At 35.0% G+C, this 15,477-nt stretch overlaps 3 protein-coding genes across 15 annotated transcripts in view; all 3 read left to right on the forward strand.

Moving 5' to 3' along the window:
* dnm1a (dynamin 1a) overlaps window positions 1–15,477 on the forward strand; it is a 582,590-nt gene that overhangs the window by 527,252 nt on the left and 39,861 nt on the right. The gene's annotated exons all lie outside the window — the stretch shown is intronic.
* cita (citron rho-interacting serine/threonine kinase a) overlaps window positions 1–15,477 on the forward strand; it is a 231,861-nt gene that overhangs the window by 138,228 nt on the left and 78,156 nt on the right. For all 12 annotated transcript variants that reach the window (XM_087253077.1, XM_087253078.1, XM_087253081.1 and 9 more), the window contains exons 17-21: window positions 1,007–1,147; window positions 3,459–3,584; window positions 3,905–4,000; window positions 6,321–6,437; window positions 13,557–13,666. In XM_087253077.1, the coding sequence (XP_087109203.1) occupies window positions 1,007–1,147; window positions 3,459–3,584; window positions 3,905–4,000; window positions 6,321–6,437; window positions 13,557–13,666 (590 nt within the window). The remainder of the gene's footprint in view (window positions 1–1,006; window positions 1,148–3,458; window positions 3,585–3,904; window positions 4,001–6,320; window positions 6,438–13,556; window positions 13,667–15,477) is intronic.
* On the forward strand, window positions 1,594–2,763 carry LOC147843773 (uncharacterized; the record flags this gene model as incomplete). Its single annotated transcript, XM_087253005.1, has 3 exons — window positions 1,594–1,988; window positions 2,060–2,171; window positions 2,596–2,763. Coding segments are annotated over 3 exons (675 nt in total), but the record flags the coding sequence as incomplete, so codon positions are not given.

Below are 15,477 nucleotides of genomic sequence, written 5' to 3' on the forward strand. Positions count from 1 at the left end.
ATCTCAATAAAACTTTAAACTATTTACTTAAAAAGCTCATTTGTAATTTTATTTATCATAATGGTTCAGTTATTTTCCTTACAATAATATTTGTTTAAAAGTTCTACATGTATTTACTGCTGAGGACACTCTCCTGGACAGATTGTTGTGCATAAATCTAGTTTATTGTAGTTTTTAAAACTTTTAGAACTTTTGTTCATATTTTTTTTTTTTTTTAAAGAAAATTTATGTTGTAAAAAAGTGTATAGATACAACTAGAGCTTGCTTGTTTTTACACAATATTCAAATATTTTGCTAAAAAATAACATTTAAAATATTTCAATTTTAATGTTAATGTATCATTGTATTATTAAATGTATTAAATTATAATCTTTTTTTAAAAGGGAAAATAAAACTATTTTTATCTGGGCCATTTAAATAAAGTCTTTTTTTTTTCTTTTATGGGTGTAAAATTTCATTCATAATGGTCTTAAAAATGTAACTCAGTGAAACCCAGAACTCTTTCCCCCATTAAACAAAATAATTGAAAATTTAAAAAAAATAATTGTGGAGCAGTAAACATGTCAGGCTGTATAATTAAGATGAATGATTGACTTCTGCTGTCTTCATTAGTTTCAGTAACACTGATCTCTGTACACCTTGAACAGGCATCTATGGAGATCTTTCTGTTCTCTGGATTTACAGTAAAGCCACTGCCCTGTTCAGCTCTACAGCATGCTGGATGATGTCTAAGTGATTTGTTTTTCTGAGGTTTGCTGAATCATGGGCTGACCAGCAGCTCTGGATGTGGACACCCCTTTCCTGCTGGAGATACGGTTGCCCTAAAAAACTCAATAAAATAGTCATAAACATGTTTCAAAAACACAAACTTGCATAGACCACAGGAACGGTATAACAGAACACTTTCTGAACCGCTGTAAACCTTGAAGCCAGTTATCGCCCCATGCCTTGTACAGTATAGTGTGTGGTTTGCACTTGTACTGAGAGTGTGTGTGTGTGTGTGCAGGCAGTGAAGGCCAGCACTGAAGCCACAGAGCTCCTGCAGAACATCCGTCAGGCTAAAGAGCGTCTGGAGCGAGAGCTGGAGCGGCTGCGCAATAAATCTGACCCCAGTGACACACTGCGCAGACGCCTGCGGGAGACTGAGGTATAGCACACTCTTTACTGAGGACTCATTTCACATTAGCGTGTTTCTCATCAGCAGAAGTGGTCATAGTTGCTAAACTCAGAGCGCAGTGAATGGGAGAATACAACAAATCATTTATTTACAGTCCTATCTGCTGAAATAATGACAGAAAAACTCCAGGATGGTGTTATCCAGACTCTCAGAAAGAGGAAAACAACAGTGTGAGACTGATAACGGCAGACAGAGGAGAGAATACTGTCAGATTTACTGTCCTGCACCCATACACACTGCATTACACACACCTCACACTATTTGTTTTTTTCTAATTTGATGTAAATATGATCAAACATCTATCTGTCTATCCGTCCGTCTGTCCATACTTTTTCAAACTGTTTTAATCTATCCACCTGTCCTTCCATCCATCCCTCCATCCATCCATCCATCCTTCCATCCTTCCATCTATCCTCCTGTCCATCCATCCATCCATCCACCCATCTATCCACCTGTCCATCCATCCATCCACCCATCTATCCACCTGTCCATCCATCCACCCATCTATCCACCTGTCCATCCATCCATCCACCCATCTATCCACCTGTCCATCCATCCATCCACCCATCTATCCACCTGTCCATCCATCCATCCACCCATCTATCCACCTGTCCTTCCATCCATCTATCCACCTATCCATCCATCCATCCATCTATCCATCTGTCCATCCATCCACCCATCCGTCCATCCATCCATCCACCTGTCCATCCACCCATCCATCCATCCATCCACCTGTCCATCGGTCCATCCACCCATCCATCCATCCACCCATCCATCCACCTGTCCATCCATCCACCCATCCATCCATCCACCTGTCCATCCATCCACCCATCCACCCATTTGTCCACCCATCCATCCATCCATTCATCCATCCCCCTGTCCATCAATCCATCCATCTATCTATTCATCTATCCATCTTTCTATATATTTATCCATCCATCCATCCATCCATCCATACTTTTTCAGTTTTCATCCATCCATTCATCCATCTAACCATCCATCCATCTATCCATCCATCCTTTTTCAAAGTTTTTAATCAATCCATCCATCATCCACTCACCTTTTTATCCGTCCATCCATCCATCCATCCATCCACTGACCTGTCCATCCATCCATCCATCCATCCATACTTTTTCAAAGTTTTCATCCATCCATACATCCATCTAACCATCCATCCATCCATCTTTTTTCAAAGTTTTTATCAATCCATCCATCATCCACTCACCTGTCTATCCGTCCGTCCATCCATCCATCCACTGACCTGTCCATACATCCGTCCATCCGTCCGTTCGTCTGTCTGTCCGTCTGTGTCTGTCTATCGATCTCTCTCTGTCTCTCTCTCTCTGTCTCTCTCTCTCTCTGTCTGTCTGTCTATACTTTTTCAGTGTTTAATCCATCCATCCACCTGTTCATCAACCCATCCATCCATCCATCCATCCATCCATCCACCTGTCTATCCGTCTATCTATCCATCTATCCGTCCATCCATCTGTTTATCCATCTTTCTATCCGTCTGTCTATCTATTGTTAGCTTAGACAGTGGGAGAAAACAAAATGCATGGAGATTACCACTTAATGGAGATTAATAATTATAAATTTAAGATGTGAGTAAATGGCATTTAAAATATTAAATAACAGTCATTGAAGCTTGGAGTAAACAATAAAATTGTTAAGACTTTTTATTTTGCAAATGGCATCTGATATAATGTGATAAAGTATCTATAAATACAGCTGAAGTCAAAATTATTCACCCTCCTATGAATTTTTTTCCTTTTCGAATATTTCCCATTTTCCCATATTTGTTTTTATTTCTGCTAGAATAAAAGCAGTTTTTAATTGTTTTAAAGCCATTTTAAGGTCAATATTATTAGCCCCTTCAGCAATATTAGTGTTGGATTGTCTCCAGAACAAACCACTGTTGTGCAATGACTTGCCTAATTACCCTAACTTTACCTTAATTACCCTAGTGAAGCCTTTACATGTCACTTTAAGCTGAATACTAGTGTCTTGAAGTATATCTAGTCTAATATTATTTACTGTCATCATGACAAAGAGAAAGAAATCAGTTACTAGAAATGACTAGAAACTAGTGTGACTAGAAATGTGTCTCTGTTAAACAGAAATTGTGGGAGAAATACACAGGGAGGCTTATAATTAAAGTAAATATATTATTTACCACACTTGTGAATTGCAGAAGATAACTAAAATGCAGCTGGATTTAACTTTGACCCCTGTGGTAAACACTGGTATTTTAGCTCTTAAATATGTTTCTGATGTCCAGGATGGCAGAAAGACTCTGGAAAACCAGGTGAAGCGTCTGGAGATGGTGGAGCGGCGAGAGAATAAACTGAAGGACGACATCCAGACCAAATCCCAGCAGATCCAACAGATGGCTGAGAAGATACTGGTGAGAGAGAGAGACGGATCAGACTAGCAAAGATTAAACCACTAACACGCCTCCTTAACCAGCTGACCTACAACACACACACACACACACACTTCTAAGTCTGTGTTTGCACTGTCATCTCAGTTTCTTGCAGATTAGCATATGACAACACACACACACACACACACACATGTCCCATCTGCTGCCACACACACCGCTTCATGCAGTCTCCTTAAGCAGCTCTCAGCTTCTCAAAGCATTTATACTGTGTGTATTGCTGGTGGATCTGAATGTTTACTGATGTTGGACTGTGTGTGTGTGTGCCTGCATTGTGTGTTTAGGAGCTGGAGGAAAACTTACGTGAGACTCAGGCTACAGCGCAGAGGATGGAAGCACATCTAGTCCAGAAAGAGCGACTCTATGAGGACAAAATCAAGGTAGAGTTCAGAATAGTGTGTAAATCAGTCCATTAGATGACACTTTTGATGAGGTATTGCTGTATATATTTCTATATTTTTATTAAATGTATTTAAATTTTAAAATAGTATAAATGTGTACATGTATATTTATAGTTGCTTTTTTTTAAATTATTTTAATATTTGTTTTTCAATTATTTGTAATTTTTCTTTTTTTGCATTTTAATTTGTTAATTATTTTATGTGTAATATAATATACATGTTTATATGTATATTTATAGTTACATTTCATGTATATTAATATTTCTATTTAATTATTTTGTTTAATAAATTTTTTTTTTGCATTTTAATTTATTTATTTAGCTATAAACTGCTTAAACTTTCATGACAGATGTTTTAAATATTTATAGTAGTTTTTGTGTGTTTATTTATAGTCAGATTTTTTTGGTTTTATTTTATTCATATTTATTTTAGTTTATTTACTGTTTTTGCATAAGTGATTTTGATTGTTTTAAATTAAATTTTTAATGAAATGTATACACATTTAATTAAGAATAGATTTTATATGTATATATAGTTATATTTTATTTATATTCATATTTTTATTACTTTTTTGTTAATTTAAATTTTATTTATTTTTTGTATTTTAATTAGTTTTTTTAATTTATTTAGCTTTTTTGCTGTTTTTGCATGAGTGATTTTGATTGTTTTTTATCTTTATTTATGTTATAATGAAATGTATATAAATGTAATGTATTATAATATAAAATTTAATTGTATATTCATAGTTATATTTTTATTTATTAATATTTGTATTAATATTTTTGGCATTTAAATTTATTATTTCTTCAGCTATTTGCTGTTTTTGCATAAGGCATTTTGATTGTTTTTGTATTTTATAATAAAATGTATATACATTTTAATAAAATATTCATTTTTATATGCATTTTTATAGTTGTATTTTTATTGATATTATTAAAAAAATTTTTTTTTTAAATTTTAATATTTTTTGCATTTTAATTAGCTTATTTATTTAGCAATTTGCTGTTTTTGCGTGTTTTTTATTTTTTATTTAATTTATAATTAAATGTATATACATTATAATATAATATGCGTATATATAGTTACATTTCATGGATATTAATATTTATATTTAATTATTTGGTTTAATTTGCATTTTAATTTCATTATTCAGCTAAAAATGCTTAATCTTTCTTGACAGATGTTTTAAATATTTATAGTAGTTTTTATGTGTATATTTATAGTCAGATTTTTTTGGTTTTATTTTATTCATATTTATTTTAGTTTATTTGCTGTTTTGTGTAAGTGATTTTGATTCTTTTTGCTGATTGACTGAAAAGATTTATTAAATAAAAAATCTCAGTGATTCTTAAGGTTAAAAACACATTAAAGCTTAAAAGACATTTATAATTTATTCTTGTGCTTAACAGAAATATTTATATACTGTAGCAGTATATAAATATTATATATATATATATATATATATATATATATATATATATATATATATATATATATATATATATATATATATATATATATATATATATATATATATATATAAACATGTATATTATATAATAATATATAGTAAATCTATACAATAGATATGTATTTTTATCCAATACTTTTTTTTTCTTTTTTTTTACTTTTTATCTATCTATTTAATTTATATTATCTGCTAGTTTAAAATGGATTACCACTGACAGGAATGGAGTTTGACACCTGTGCTGTAGCAGAACTATTTATGTAAAAGAAAATACTGAAATTGACAAATAATGTAACTTGACAGATGTTTATTATATATAGAGAGAGAGAATACTTTAAATATTTTATATAATATAATTAATGCTTAACAGAAGGTTTTTTTATTGGTTTAAATGTTGTCTAGATTATTTTACATGAATGAAATGCTTGTAGCAGAGCTGCTTATTTTAAAAGAAACTACTCAATTAATTTGCACACTTTTTTTTCTTCATCATGACAGATGTTTTATATAGAGAGAGAATCATTCTTAAATATTTAATTTGATTAATGCTTAACAGATGAGTAATTATTTTCCCTTTCATTAATTTTATTAAAAAGATAATTAAGGAAATCATTTTTTAATATTAATTACCAAAACGCGTTCTCTTTATATTATTTATATTATTTTTTTTAAATATATGGTAACATTTTATATAGTAACAGTGTATGTTTCTCCTTGTGTGTGTGTGTGTGTGTGTGTGTGTGTGTGTGTGTGTGTGTGTGTGTGTGTGTGTGTGTGTGTGTGTGTGTGTGTGTGTGTGTGTGTGTGTGTGTGTGTGTGTGTGCGCTGCAGATTCTGGAGGCTCAGATGAAGTCAGATATGGCTGATAAAGACAGTCTGGAGCAGAAGCGAGCTCAACAGGAGGAAGAGGCGCGAGAGAAATGCAAACTCATCAGTGAGCAGAAAGCTGTAAGTCTTCATCAAACTCACACTTTACAGTCAACAGGGCTTTTCACACTCCTAAGGGTTAACCCTGCGTCATCCTAAACCCCGGATAAGTAGAATCCTGAGTTATCTGTAACCACGCTTCACACTGCTCATACTATACGTCAGGGATAAAATATATCTAGGCCTGGGGTCACCAATCTCGTTCCTAAAGGTCCGATGCCCTGCAGGGTTTAGCTCCAACTTGCCTCAACACACCTGCCTGGATGTTTCAAGTATACCTTGTAAGAGCTTGATTAGCTTGTTCAGGTGTGTTTGATTAGGGTTGGAGCTAAAATCTGCAGGACACCGGATCTCCAGGAACAAGTTTGGTGATCTCTGATCTGTGAGGTTGTTATGGCAGAATAAAGCCTGACATGTTTATCAGCAGCCTGATGTGAAGCAGAGCACTGTTGTAGAAGACAGAAGGCTTTATTTTGTGAAAACAACCATCTTGGATGTAGTTTATCCCACTTGTTACACTATTACTTGCCACAAAACTTAAAAAGTAGACACAAAAGCATTGCCCTGAGCCATAACGATTCTCTAAATAAATGCAAAACTGCTAGACACTAAAAGAGCTGATGGAGTATACACTAACCTGAGCATTATTCAGACAAAACAGTCTAAAATCAGGCATGACAATCAACCATATGCTTATAAATGAAGTATTCACTGACTGATTTTCAGTTCCCGGATGATGTTATTTAGTAGTTGTTTTCTGGGAATAACAATTAATGTCACAACTGACCAATCGGAATCAAGTATTTCAGCCATGTGAAAACTAGTATGTTGATGATGTTGAATAATGTTTCACACTGTACTTTACTAAACCCTGGGTTAGCGTTCTTATTTGCATAATTGCAATGTCACTGTTGCTTATTGGACAAACAGTAGGGAACCGTCTTTTAGCATTTCTTTTGTTACCTCTTACTGTCATGATGTGATGTAAAACCCTCTAGAGCAGGGTATAATAACCCTTGGTACAGGGGCGGAATGGGACAAAAAATCAGCCCTGGCACTTTAGCCACACCAGCTCACATTACCACAAAGAAACAGCGCCACCAACCGCATTCACTACTTGTATTGGTGTACAGACAGGGTCCCCGCAGGGTCTTAAAAAGTGTTAAAGTCTTAAATTAAAAAATCAAAATTTATGGCTTTAAAAAGTCTTAAATTTGCTCTTCTGGGTCTTAAATATTTTTGCACAGGTCTTGCGAGGTCCATGTAACGCTACATCTAATGCTCATTTAAATTCTTTTTGTTGTTGTTGCTTGGTTTTTGGGGTGTTGTAGTTCTTTATTTCACTAGTATAATTGTAATTTGCGGTATTACAACTACAAAAAGGTCAACTTGCAATAGCCAATCAGCTTTCTGATATTAAACTCAGTGCGCACGGCGAATGTGACATCATCGATGTGTTTGAGGAAGTTCGCTTTGAGTGCGCGCGACATGATTTGGGCTGGCAGAGTGTGCCGTTATTTCACTGACAAATGTCACAAGCACAGTTTTATAAGTCGGCAGCGCTGTAATACGAGAGAGCGAATCTCTGCTCACGCGCCGGTTTCCTTTGTTCATGGACAAAACTGCTTGCGAGCTCTCAAAACACACTGGCTGCTCACATGTGAATGATCTGCTCTCGCTCCGTCAGACTCCTTTCGTGCTTTTCCAGAGATGCTTCAGCATACTGTAGTATTCAGAATAGTGAACTGATAAAATGAAATCGTGTAGTTTTACTACAGTAAAGTGTGTTGAATTGTAGAAAAATACACCCTATATTGTAAAAAAAAAAACTAAAGCACTGGGTAGTTTGTTTTTAATACACTTGTTGTGTTACCATAGCAACTATAGTATTACCACAACAGAGTAATTGAAGTACTTTACTGTACTTCACAAAACACTGTACAGCAGACACGTGTTCACTTTATTTTAGTGATGAAATGGGATTGATAGTGGGATTTACTTGAAGAGTGAATAGTACAGTAAGCTATAATACCTAATCAAGTTTTTACCTATTTTCTATCAGTTACATTTCTGCTTGCCAGAATGACCAATAATTCTTGGCTAGAAATTGCAACAGCCATGGGAAAGGAGGAACGTTTTTGTAAAACTTTGGAAAGGGATAAGTTAGTTAAAACAACAAAAAAGAGGCCCCCAAAAACATCTTCAGTGATAATGATTCTCTTTTTATTTGTCTGATTTTACTTTGTTTTTTTGGAGCACCCCCTGTCATTTAAAAACAATATCTCAATGGTGAACGTGTCAAGTATAAAAGCCTTAATCCGTTTCATGAGTTGTGCGATGCGGTGCCAGGTGAAAGTATAAATCTGCATTGAGATGTTTGTGTTTTTTTCTGTATTTCAGTGGTGCATTTAACCTGACTTTACTACTGTTCAATTTAAATACCTTTATTTTACCCCTCATTTTGTGCGTTTACATTTTCTCTCGCATGTTTTTGATATTGCGATATAGGTCTTATATTTAATACTTAATGGTCTTAAAAAGGTCTTAAATTTTACATTATGATATCTGCAGAGACCCTGACAGATGGTGAAATAATATAAGCAGTGCCATATTTAATAGATATTTAAACATGTAATCTATGTGACTGGAACAAAAACAACCTTTAAATGCACACTGTTACCAATGCATATATGTATAATGTTTTACTTTAAAGACAAGCTATGGATTCAGAGTTCACTACAAATGCTCACAGTGCTATGGCTATAGCTATAGGTTCTTTTGCATGTTAGATTATATTGCTAGTACAGAATCATACAGCAGTCTGTATACCCTAATCCCATGTTGTCTGCTGATAATGGCATTATAAAGTCTACGGGAGTTCTACGCTTACAACTGTTAAGCACAGTGTAGGTTACTGTCAGAAATGGTCAGAAGTGGTGTGAATGGTGTCAGAATTACTTGGTATATTTAGTGTAATGACTTATCAGTATATTTTTTGTTTTCTTACCTCCTCTACTGCCCTATTGTCCTCCAATTCAGCAGCTGAATTTAAACCGTTCGAGATTATTTCAGCATCCGATTTGAGCTTTTTTGCTTTATCTGAGATTTTCCGGCATCGCCTTTCCTTTTTTACGACCCATCTCTGACAATTGGCTGATGTTGCACTTACTGTTTGACTTTCTTGCCAGATTTTGATTACGTCCACATAACCTCTGATTGGGTCGGCCCTTCTCAAAACCAGCCGACCGTCACGGATCAGGCCAATTGCTTTACATTTAATTGTTAACATAATAATATAACAATAATATTGTTATAACAAATAATATTATTCATATTACTATTATTATTATCATCATCATCATCATCATAACATTCACATCCTGCAAGAGATAAAAGCTGCCTGCATGTAAAAACAATACATATGAAAAAAATTTAAAAAACTGACCTGCCCACATTTAAAAAATGGTCCAGCCCATCTGGAATTTGCCACAATTGCCAGCTGGCCAATCAGCCTCTGCCTGTCAAGGTTTCAGGAAGGATGAGGGAGCGAGGACTCAAATGCAACAAAAGAGGGTATTTATTAATTAAAATAAATCAAAAAGGACAACAAAAACCACCCGAGGGTGGTTACATAACTGTAAAACAAACAGACATACAAACTTGGATCGGCTGGCAGGACAAACAGGAATGGATGTCACAGGACAGGGAAATAATGACGACGAACTGGCACAGGACAGCAGACATGAGGGGATTATAAAGCAGAAGTAAATTGACACAAACAGGTGAACATGAGAAACTGATAATGGGTTAACAAGGAGGATGGGACTAGACAATAGACGGGAGACATAAAACAAGACTGAACACGCAGCCAATGAGAGAACTCATTAACCGCGTGTTCTTATGACAAGACAAACAACACTGAAGCACACAACAAAGCACGCGACCACAATGTAAACACTGAGCCACGTGCTTTGACGAGACGCAAGACACGAGCACACGATAGATCACCTTACTGTGCGCTCACACATATGCAACGCGCATGCTTCATCTCAGCGCCAACCAAAACTGAAACCAACTAGACAGAGGCGCCGAGAATAAAGCAGCGCGATGCTGACAGAACAAACACAAACACTAGTACAATAGCGCGCATACTAGTACACTCTGCGCATACCCACAACGGCACACGCGCACACAGACACACACAATGACAGAAACAGGACAAGACAGGGCCAGTGTTCGGATTCTGCCACCAAAACAAGAATTCACAAGACCAGAGTGGCAGAACCCTGACACTGCCTGGGTAAAATATGGTGCTAACACTGCTTTCAAATTACAGGTTTGAAACTTGTCTTTACTCTCTGGGTCAAAAACGGTGTTTATTTTTAGAAATACCATATAATCCCGTTATTATTCGTAACTGTTTTATTTATCTTAAGGACACAAAATGTATCTGCCAGTTTAGAATCACACAGATACATACATATATATGAAAACAGAACTTATATAATGAGCATATTTTTAAATGTGATTTTTTTAATTCTTGGTTTTTATTACCATCTTTTTAAAATCAACATACAGTTGAAGTCAGAATTATTCGCCCCCATTTGAATTTGTTTTTCTTTTTTAAATATCTCCTAAATGATGTTTAACAAAGCAAGGAAATGTTCAATATGTCTGATAATATTTGTTCTTCTAGAGAAAGTCTTGTTTGTTTTATTTCGGCTAGAATAAAAGCAGTTTTTAATTTTTTTAAACACCATTTTAAGGTCGATATTATTAGCCCCTTTGAGCTATATATTTTTCGATAGTCTACAGAACAAACCATCATTATACAATAACTTGCCTAATTACTCTAACCTGCCTAGTTACCCTAATTACCCTAGTTAAACCTTTAAATGTCACTTTAAGCTGTATATAAGTGCGTCATAAAGACGGCATACACCATTAAAATAAAGCCTTAAATTCTAAATATGCAATACTATGTTGCAGGGATCCTCTGTTATTGCAGGTTTTATTATCATGCATTCACATTCTGGGATGAAATGGAAACACAAATGTTTTTGTGAGACTCGCTCTCCAAATTTCCAGGCTATTTAGCCCTTGATCCTGTTAACCTGCTAGACTTTAGCTAACTAGATTAGTGTCCTCTATCTTTTGGCTGATGGCAGACTCACATGCTCACTGTGTGAATCTGCAGACCTGTTAATTAGCATGCACTTTCAACATCTACATACGCAAAAAAACAAAAAACATTAGCGCAGAGCAAATAGAGACAGTGCATTATGAACAGCTTACCATGAAATGATACAGAGTTTATTTCATCTCTGAGCTTTTATTATTAAAGAGCTCCTATTATGCATTAAAAAGGGTCATATTTTGGTTTTGGGGTCTCCAACAACATACTGATATGCATGCAGGGTCAAAAAACACATTCATGGTCTTATAATATGCATTTTTTGTTTTTACCTAATTATCCCAGCGACTCCCAAATGAATCGTTCAGCAATTCATTTGTTCCCAAACCCCTCCTTAGCATGAATCTAATCTGTGCTGTTTGGGCCGATGACAGCCTGTTGCGATTGGTCGACAGCGTTCAGTACGAAACAGAGGGAATTGTCCGCCAAGTGTATGTGTGAGTCCGTATTACAGACCCAACTCCTGCCACCCTACAATGTTTCCTTTTTTTTTTTTATAGTGTTTGTGGGCGGGGTCGGGGGTTTTAATTTTCCTGGGTTTGCACTTGCAACAATTGAACGTGGCTGAAGTTTTGTATCGACGTCAAGCCGAAACGGCTAAAGACTCATCATCAAGAGGATTCATTTGAAGCACTCTGAGTCGACTCTTTTGTAAATGAATCAATAGTTTAAAACACAGTGCACTTTCAGATTTAAGCCTGAGCTGGATATTTCACTTCACTTAGAGCTGTGTTACACACTACATGAGAAGTTATTTTCAAAAACCTATAATAGGGGCTCTTTAAAACACATTTGGGCTTTGTATGACTCAATATGACTGTTGCCTGTCTACAATGATGTGCATGTTGGTTTTAGGTAAAAGCATCTTTCAATGGATTACAGTTATTATTATTATTATTATTTTACATTTAATAATTTGCCCTCTTGTGCCTTCAGTTCTTTTTCAAGTGCTGTTTAACAGATTTAAAGCAGATTTTTAAACATAATAGTTTATAATAGTTCATTTTTTTCTTGATCTCTGCTATGATGACAGTTCATAATATTTTACTAGTTATTTCGCAAGCTACTATCTTAAAGTGACATTTAATAGTTTAAAATAGCTTAAATTGGTCTGTAGCCAATCAAAAAAAGTTTTTTTTTAAGTGTTTACTTTTTTTTTTCAATTTCCTGCCGAACCAAAAGAAATAAGACGTCCTTAATTCATCTTTATTTACTTACTTAATTCACCCCAACTTAATTTATCTCTATTTCTCTCGTGCTTTAACAATGTAGATTGTGTCAAAACAGCTTAACACTGAAGTTGTAGTAAATTGAAACGGTGTCTATCCAGTTTTCAGAGTTGAAGTTCAGTTCAGAGGGTTTCATTTTCACTGCAGAAAAGCTAGTCAATGCTTTTATGATCTCTAGGCTGGATTACTGTAATGCTCTGTTCGCTGGTTGTCCAGCATCCTCTATTAATAAACTTCATTTAGTGCAAAATGCAGCAGCCAGAGCTCTCACCAGGTCTAGAAAATACGATCACATCACCCCAATTTTATCCTCCATACACTGGCTGTTCAGTTTCGTATTGATATATACATAAAAAGCTTCTAATAATCAAGCTCCTGTTTATCTAACCAACCTTCTGTCTCGCTACAATCCACCTCGCTCTTTAAGATCTCAAAACTCAGGGCTTCTGGTAGTACCTAGAATAGCAAAGTCTACTAAAGGAGGTCGAGCCTTCTCGTTTATGGCTCCTAAACTCTGGAATAGCCTTCCTGATAATGTCCGAGGCTCAGACATACTCTTTCAGTTTAACAATAGATTAAAAAATACAATAGAAAATATTGTGAATATCAGATTTGAATGCATCTTCTGCCCACTTCAATAGTCAGTTCAATATGCTCATATTAGTGTTTACATGTGTGCCTAAATGCAAAATTTAGTGAGTGTGTTTCTCTCTACAGACCATCAATGCCATGGACAATAAGATGAAGAGTCTGGAGCAGCGCATCGCTGAACTCTCTGAGGCCAATAAACTGGCGGCCAACAGCAGCATTTACACACAGAAGAACATGTAAGAAAACTCAATCTGCTCTTTGTGAATGCTAAATTCATTTGCTATGATGCAATACGGTGTCTTAAAAAGTCTTAAGATGTATTACATTTCAAAAACTAAATTTGAGGTCTTAAACATGCTTAAAATATTGTTTTGTAGGGCTTAAGTCATTTTAAACAGCTCCTAATGGTCCTATATGAATCTATCCAATCAGGTATCTTCACCATACCTTTCAACCCTCCCGTTTTTCCCGGGATTCTCCCGTATTTTACAGTTCTATCCCGCTATCATCCCGTAAAGGTATTTTCCCGTATTTTCCCCGAATTTCCAGTCTTTCGTTGAAGGATGGCTAATAAACATTAAAGAGCCGATCCTCCCTATATGCATGCCATACCACCGAACCACCAGGGGCCGCTCCTCGCTCTCAAATGTGAGTCTGTTCTGTGCTTTCGCTTTGTTTAGGCAGGACAACACTTTGAAATAAATATAAAAAACGTCGGAATTCCCTTCCCATTCATTACAGGTGCCGTCGCCTCTTCATATGCAATCCTCAGCCATGCAGCGGTGCGTGACTGTCAGCTGACATGCGCCATAGTGATAAACAGATGCTGTTTCCCAAACCGATTCTGTACACGTGATTTGAAGCGGAGCGAAAGTCTGGGTTTTAGTTGCGTGTTTGAACAGACATATACACATAATTAATAATATTAACATCCAAAGATGTCGATCTAGTTGTTTTTTATATTCCAAACAAAACTAATTTAATTCTAAATGAGCATAACAGGTAGGAAAGCAGTCGAATGCTTTCATTATAACGTTAGATGTGTGCATTTTTAAAGTGACACCTCTTATTTAATGTAATCAAACAAAAAAATCTAAATATAAGAGATTTATTCGTTGCTCTTAAATTAAAATGTGTAAGTTATACAGTGAAGATTAATGAGATTTGATAGCTTGATTTTATTTAACTATAATAGCTATTCATTTTAATAAGCTGAACTGTTTGCTAATGTATTTGCTGCCAATGTATACTATTTATTTTTTCTTTTGTAAATAAAAATAAAACATATGACTGACCGTTTAACTGTTTATTTACAATGAAACCGCTCCAAATGAACATTTAAAGGGGGTCAGGGGAATCCTTTATTATGGTGGGCGCATCCCTTATTTTTACATCCCAATGTTGACAGGTATGATCTTTACAAGTGCATTTGTTTGAAAGGTCATGTATTATGGTGGCGACACTGACATGGACAGATGTGCATATGTTTAATTTGGTATAGTTTTTAAAGCTTTGTCCATTTGTTTAAACACAAAAGTTATGTTGAAAATGTATGCTTGTTTTAATGCATTATTGAAAATATTTGGCTATAAAATGACAAAGTTTTGGCAATTACATAAAAAAATTCTTAGTTATTAGTCCTGTATTTTGTCTGAAGTGTGAATTTTCATTCATAATGGCATTAAGGGGTCTTAAATTTGACTTCATGAAACCCTGAACTAATTCCTTTTAGTAGAAATTACTAAATATGAAAATCATTTTAAGGTCGCTAGTTCTTTACAGGTGCATTTCAAAGAAATGTGTGATATTCTTTATACACAGTCAAGCTCGAAGTTGTTCATAAACCTGGCATATTCTGACTTCTAAAAAAGTTACTTTTCTTTAACCAGCAAGTTTGCTTTATCTGGAAATGACACAGGCTTCTCCCTAAAGATAATAAGATAATATATAAGAGACGTCAATGTTAAAAAAAAATTCTCAGCTTTTATTTACATTTAACAAAAACTTGCATTCAGAATTTGACAGGGGTGTGAATCATTTCAGGCTT

Source organism: Danio rerio, chromosome 5, assembly GCF_052040795.2.
Source record: "Danio rerio strain M-AB ecotype USA chromosome 5, GRCz13ab, whole genome shotgun sequence".
In the NCBI taxonomy this organism is placed as follows: domain Eukaryota; kingdom Metazoa; phylum Chordata; class Actinopteri; order Cypriniformes; family Danionidae; genus Danio; species Danio rerio.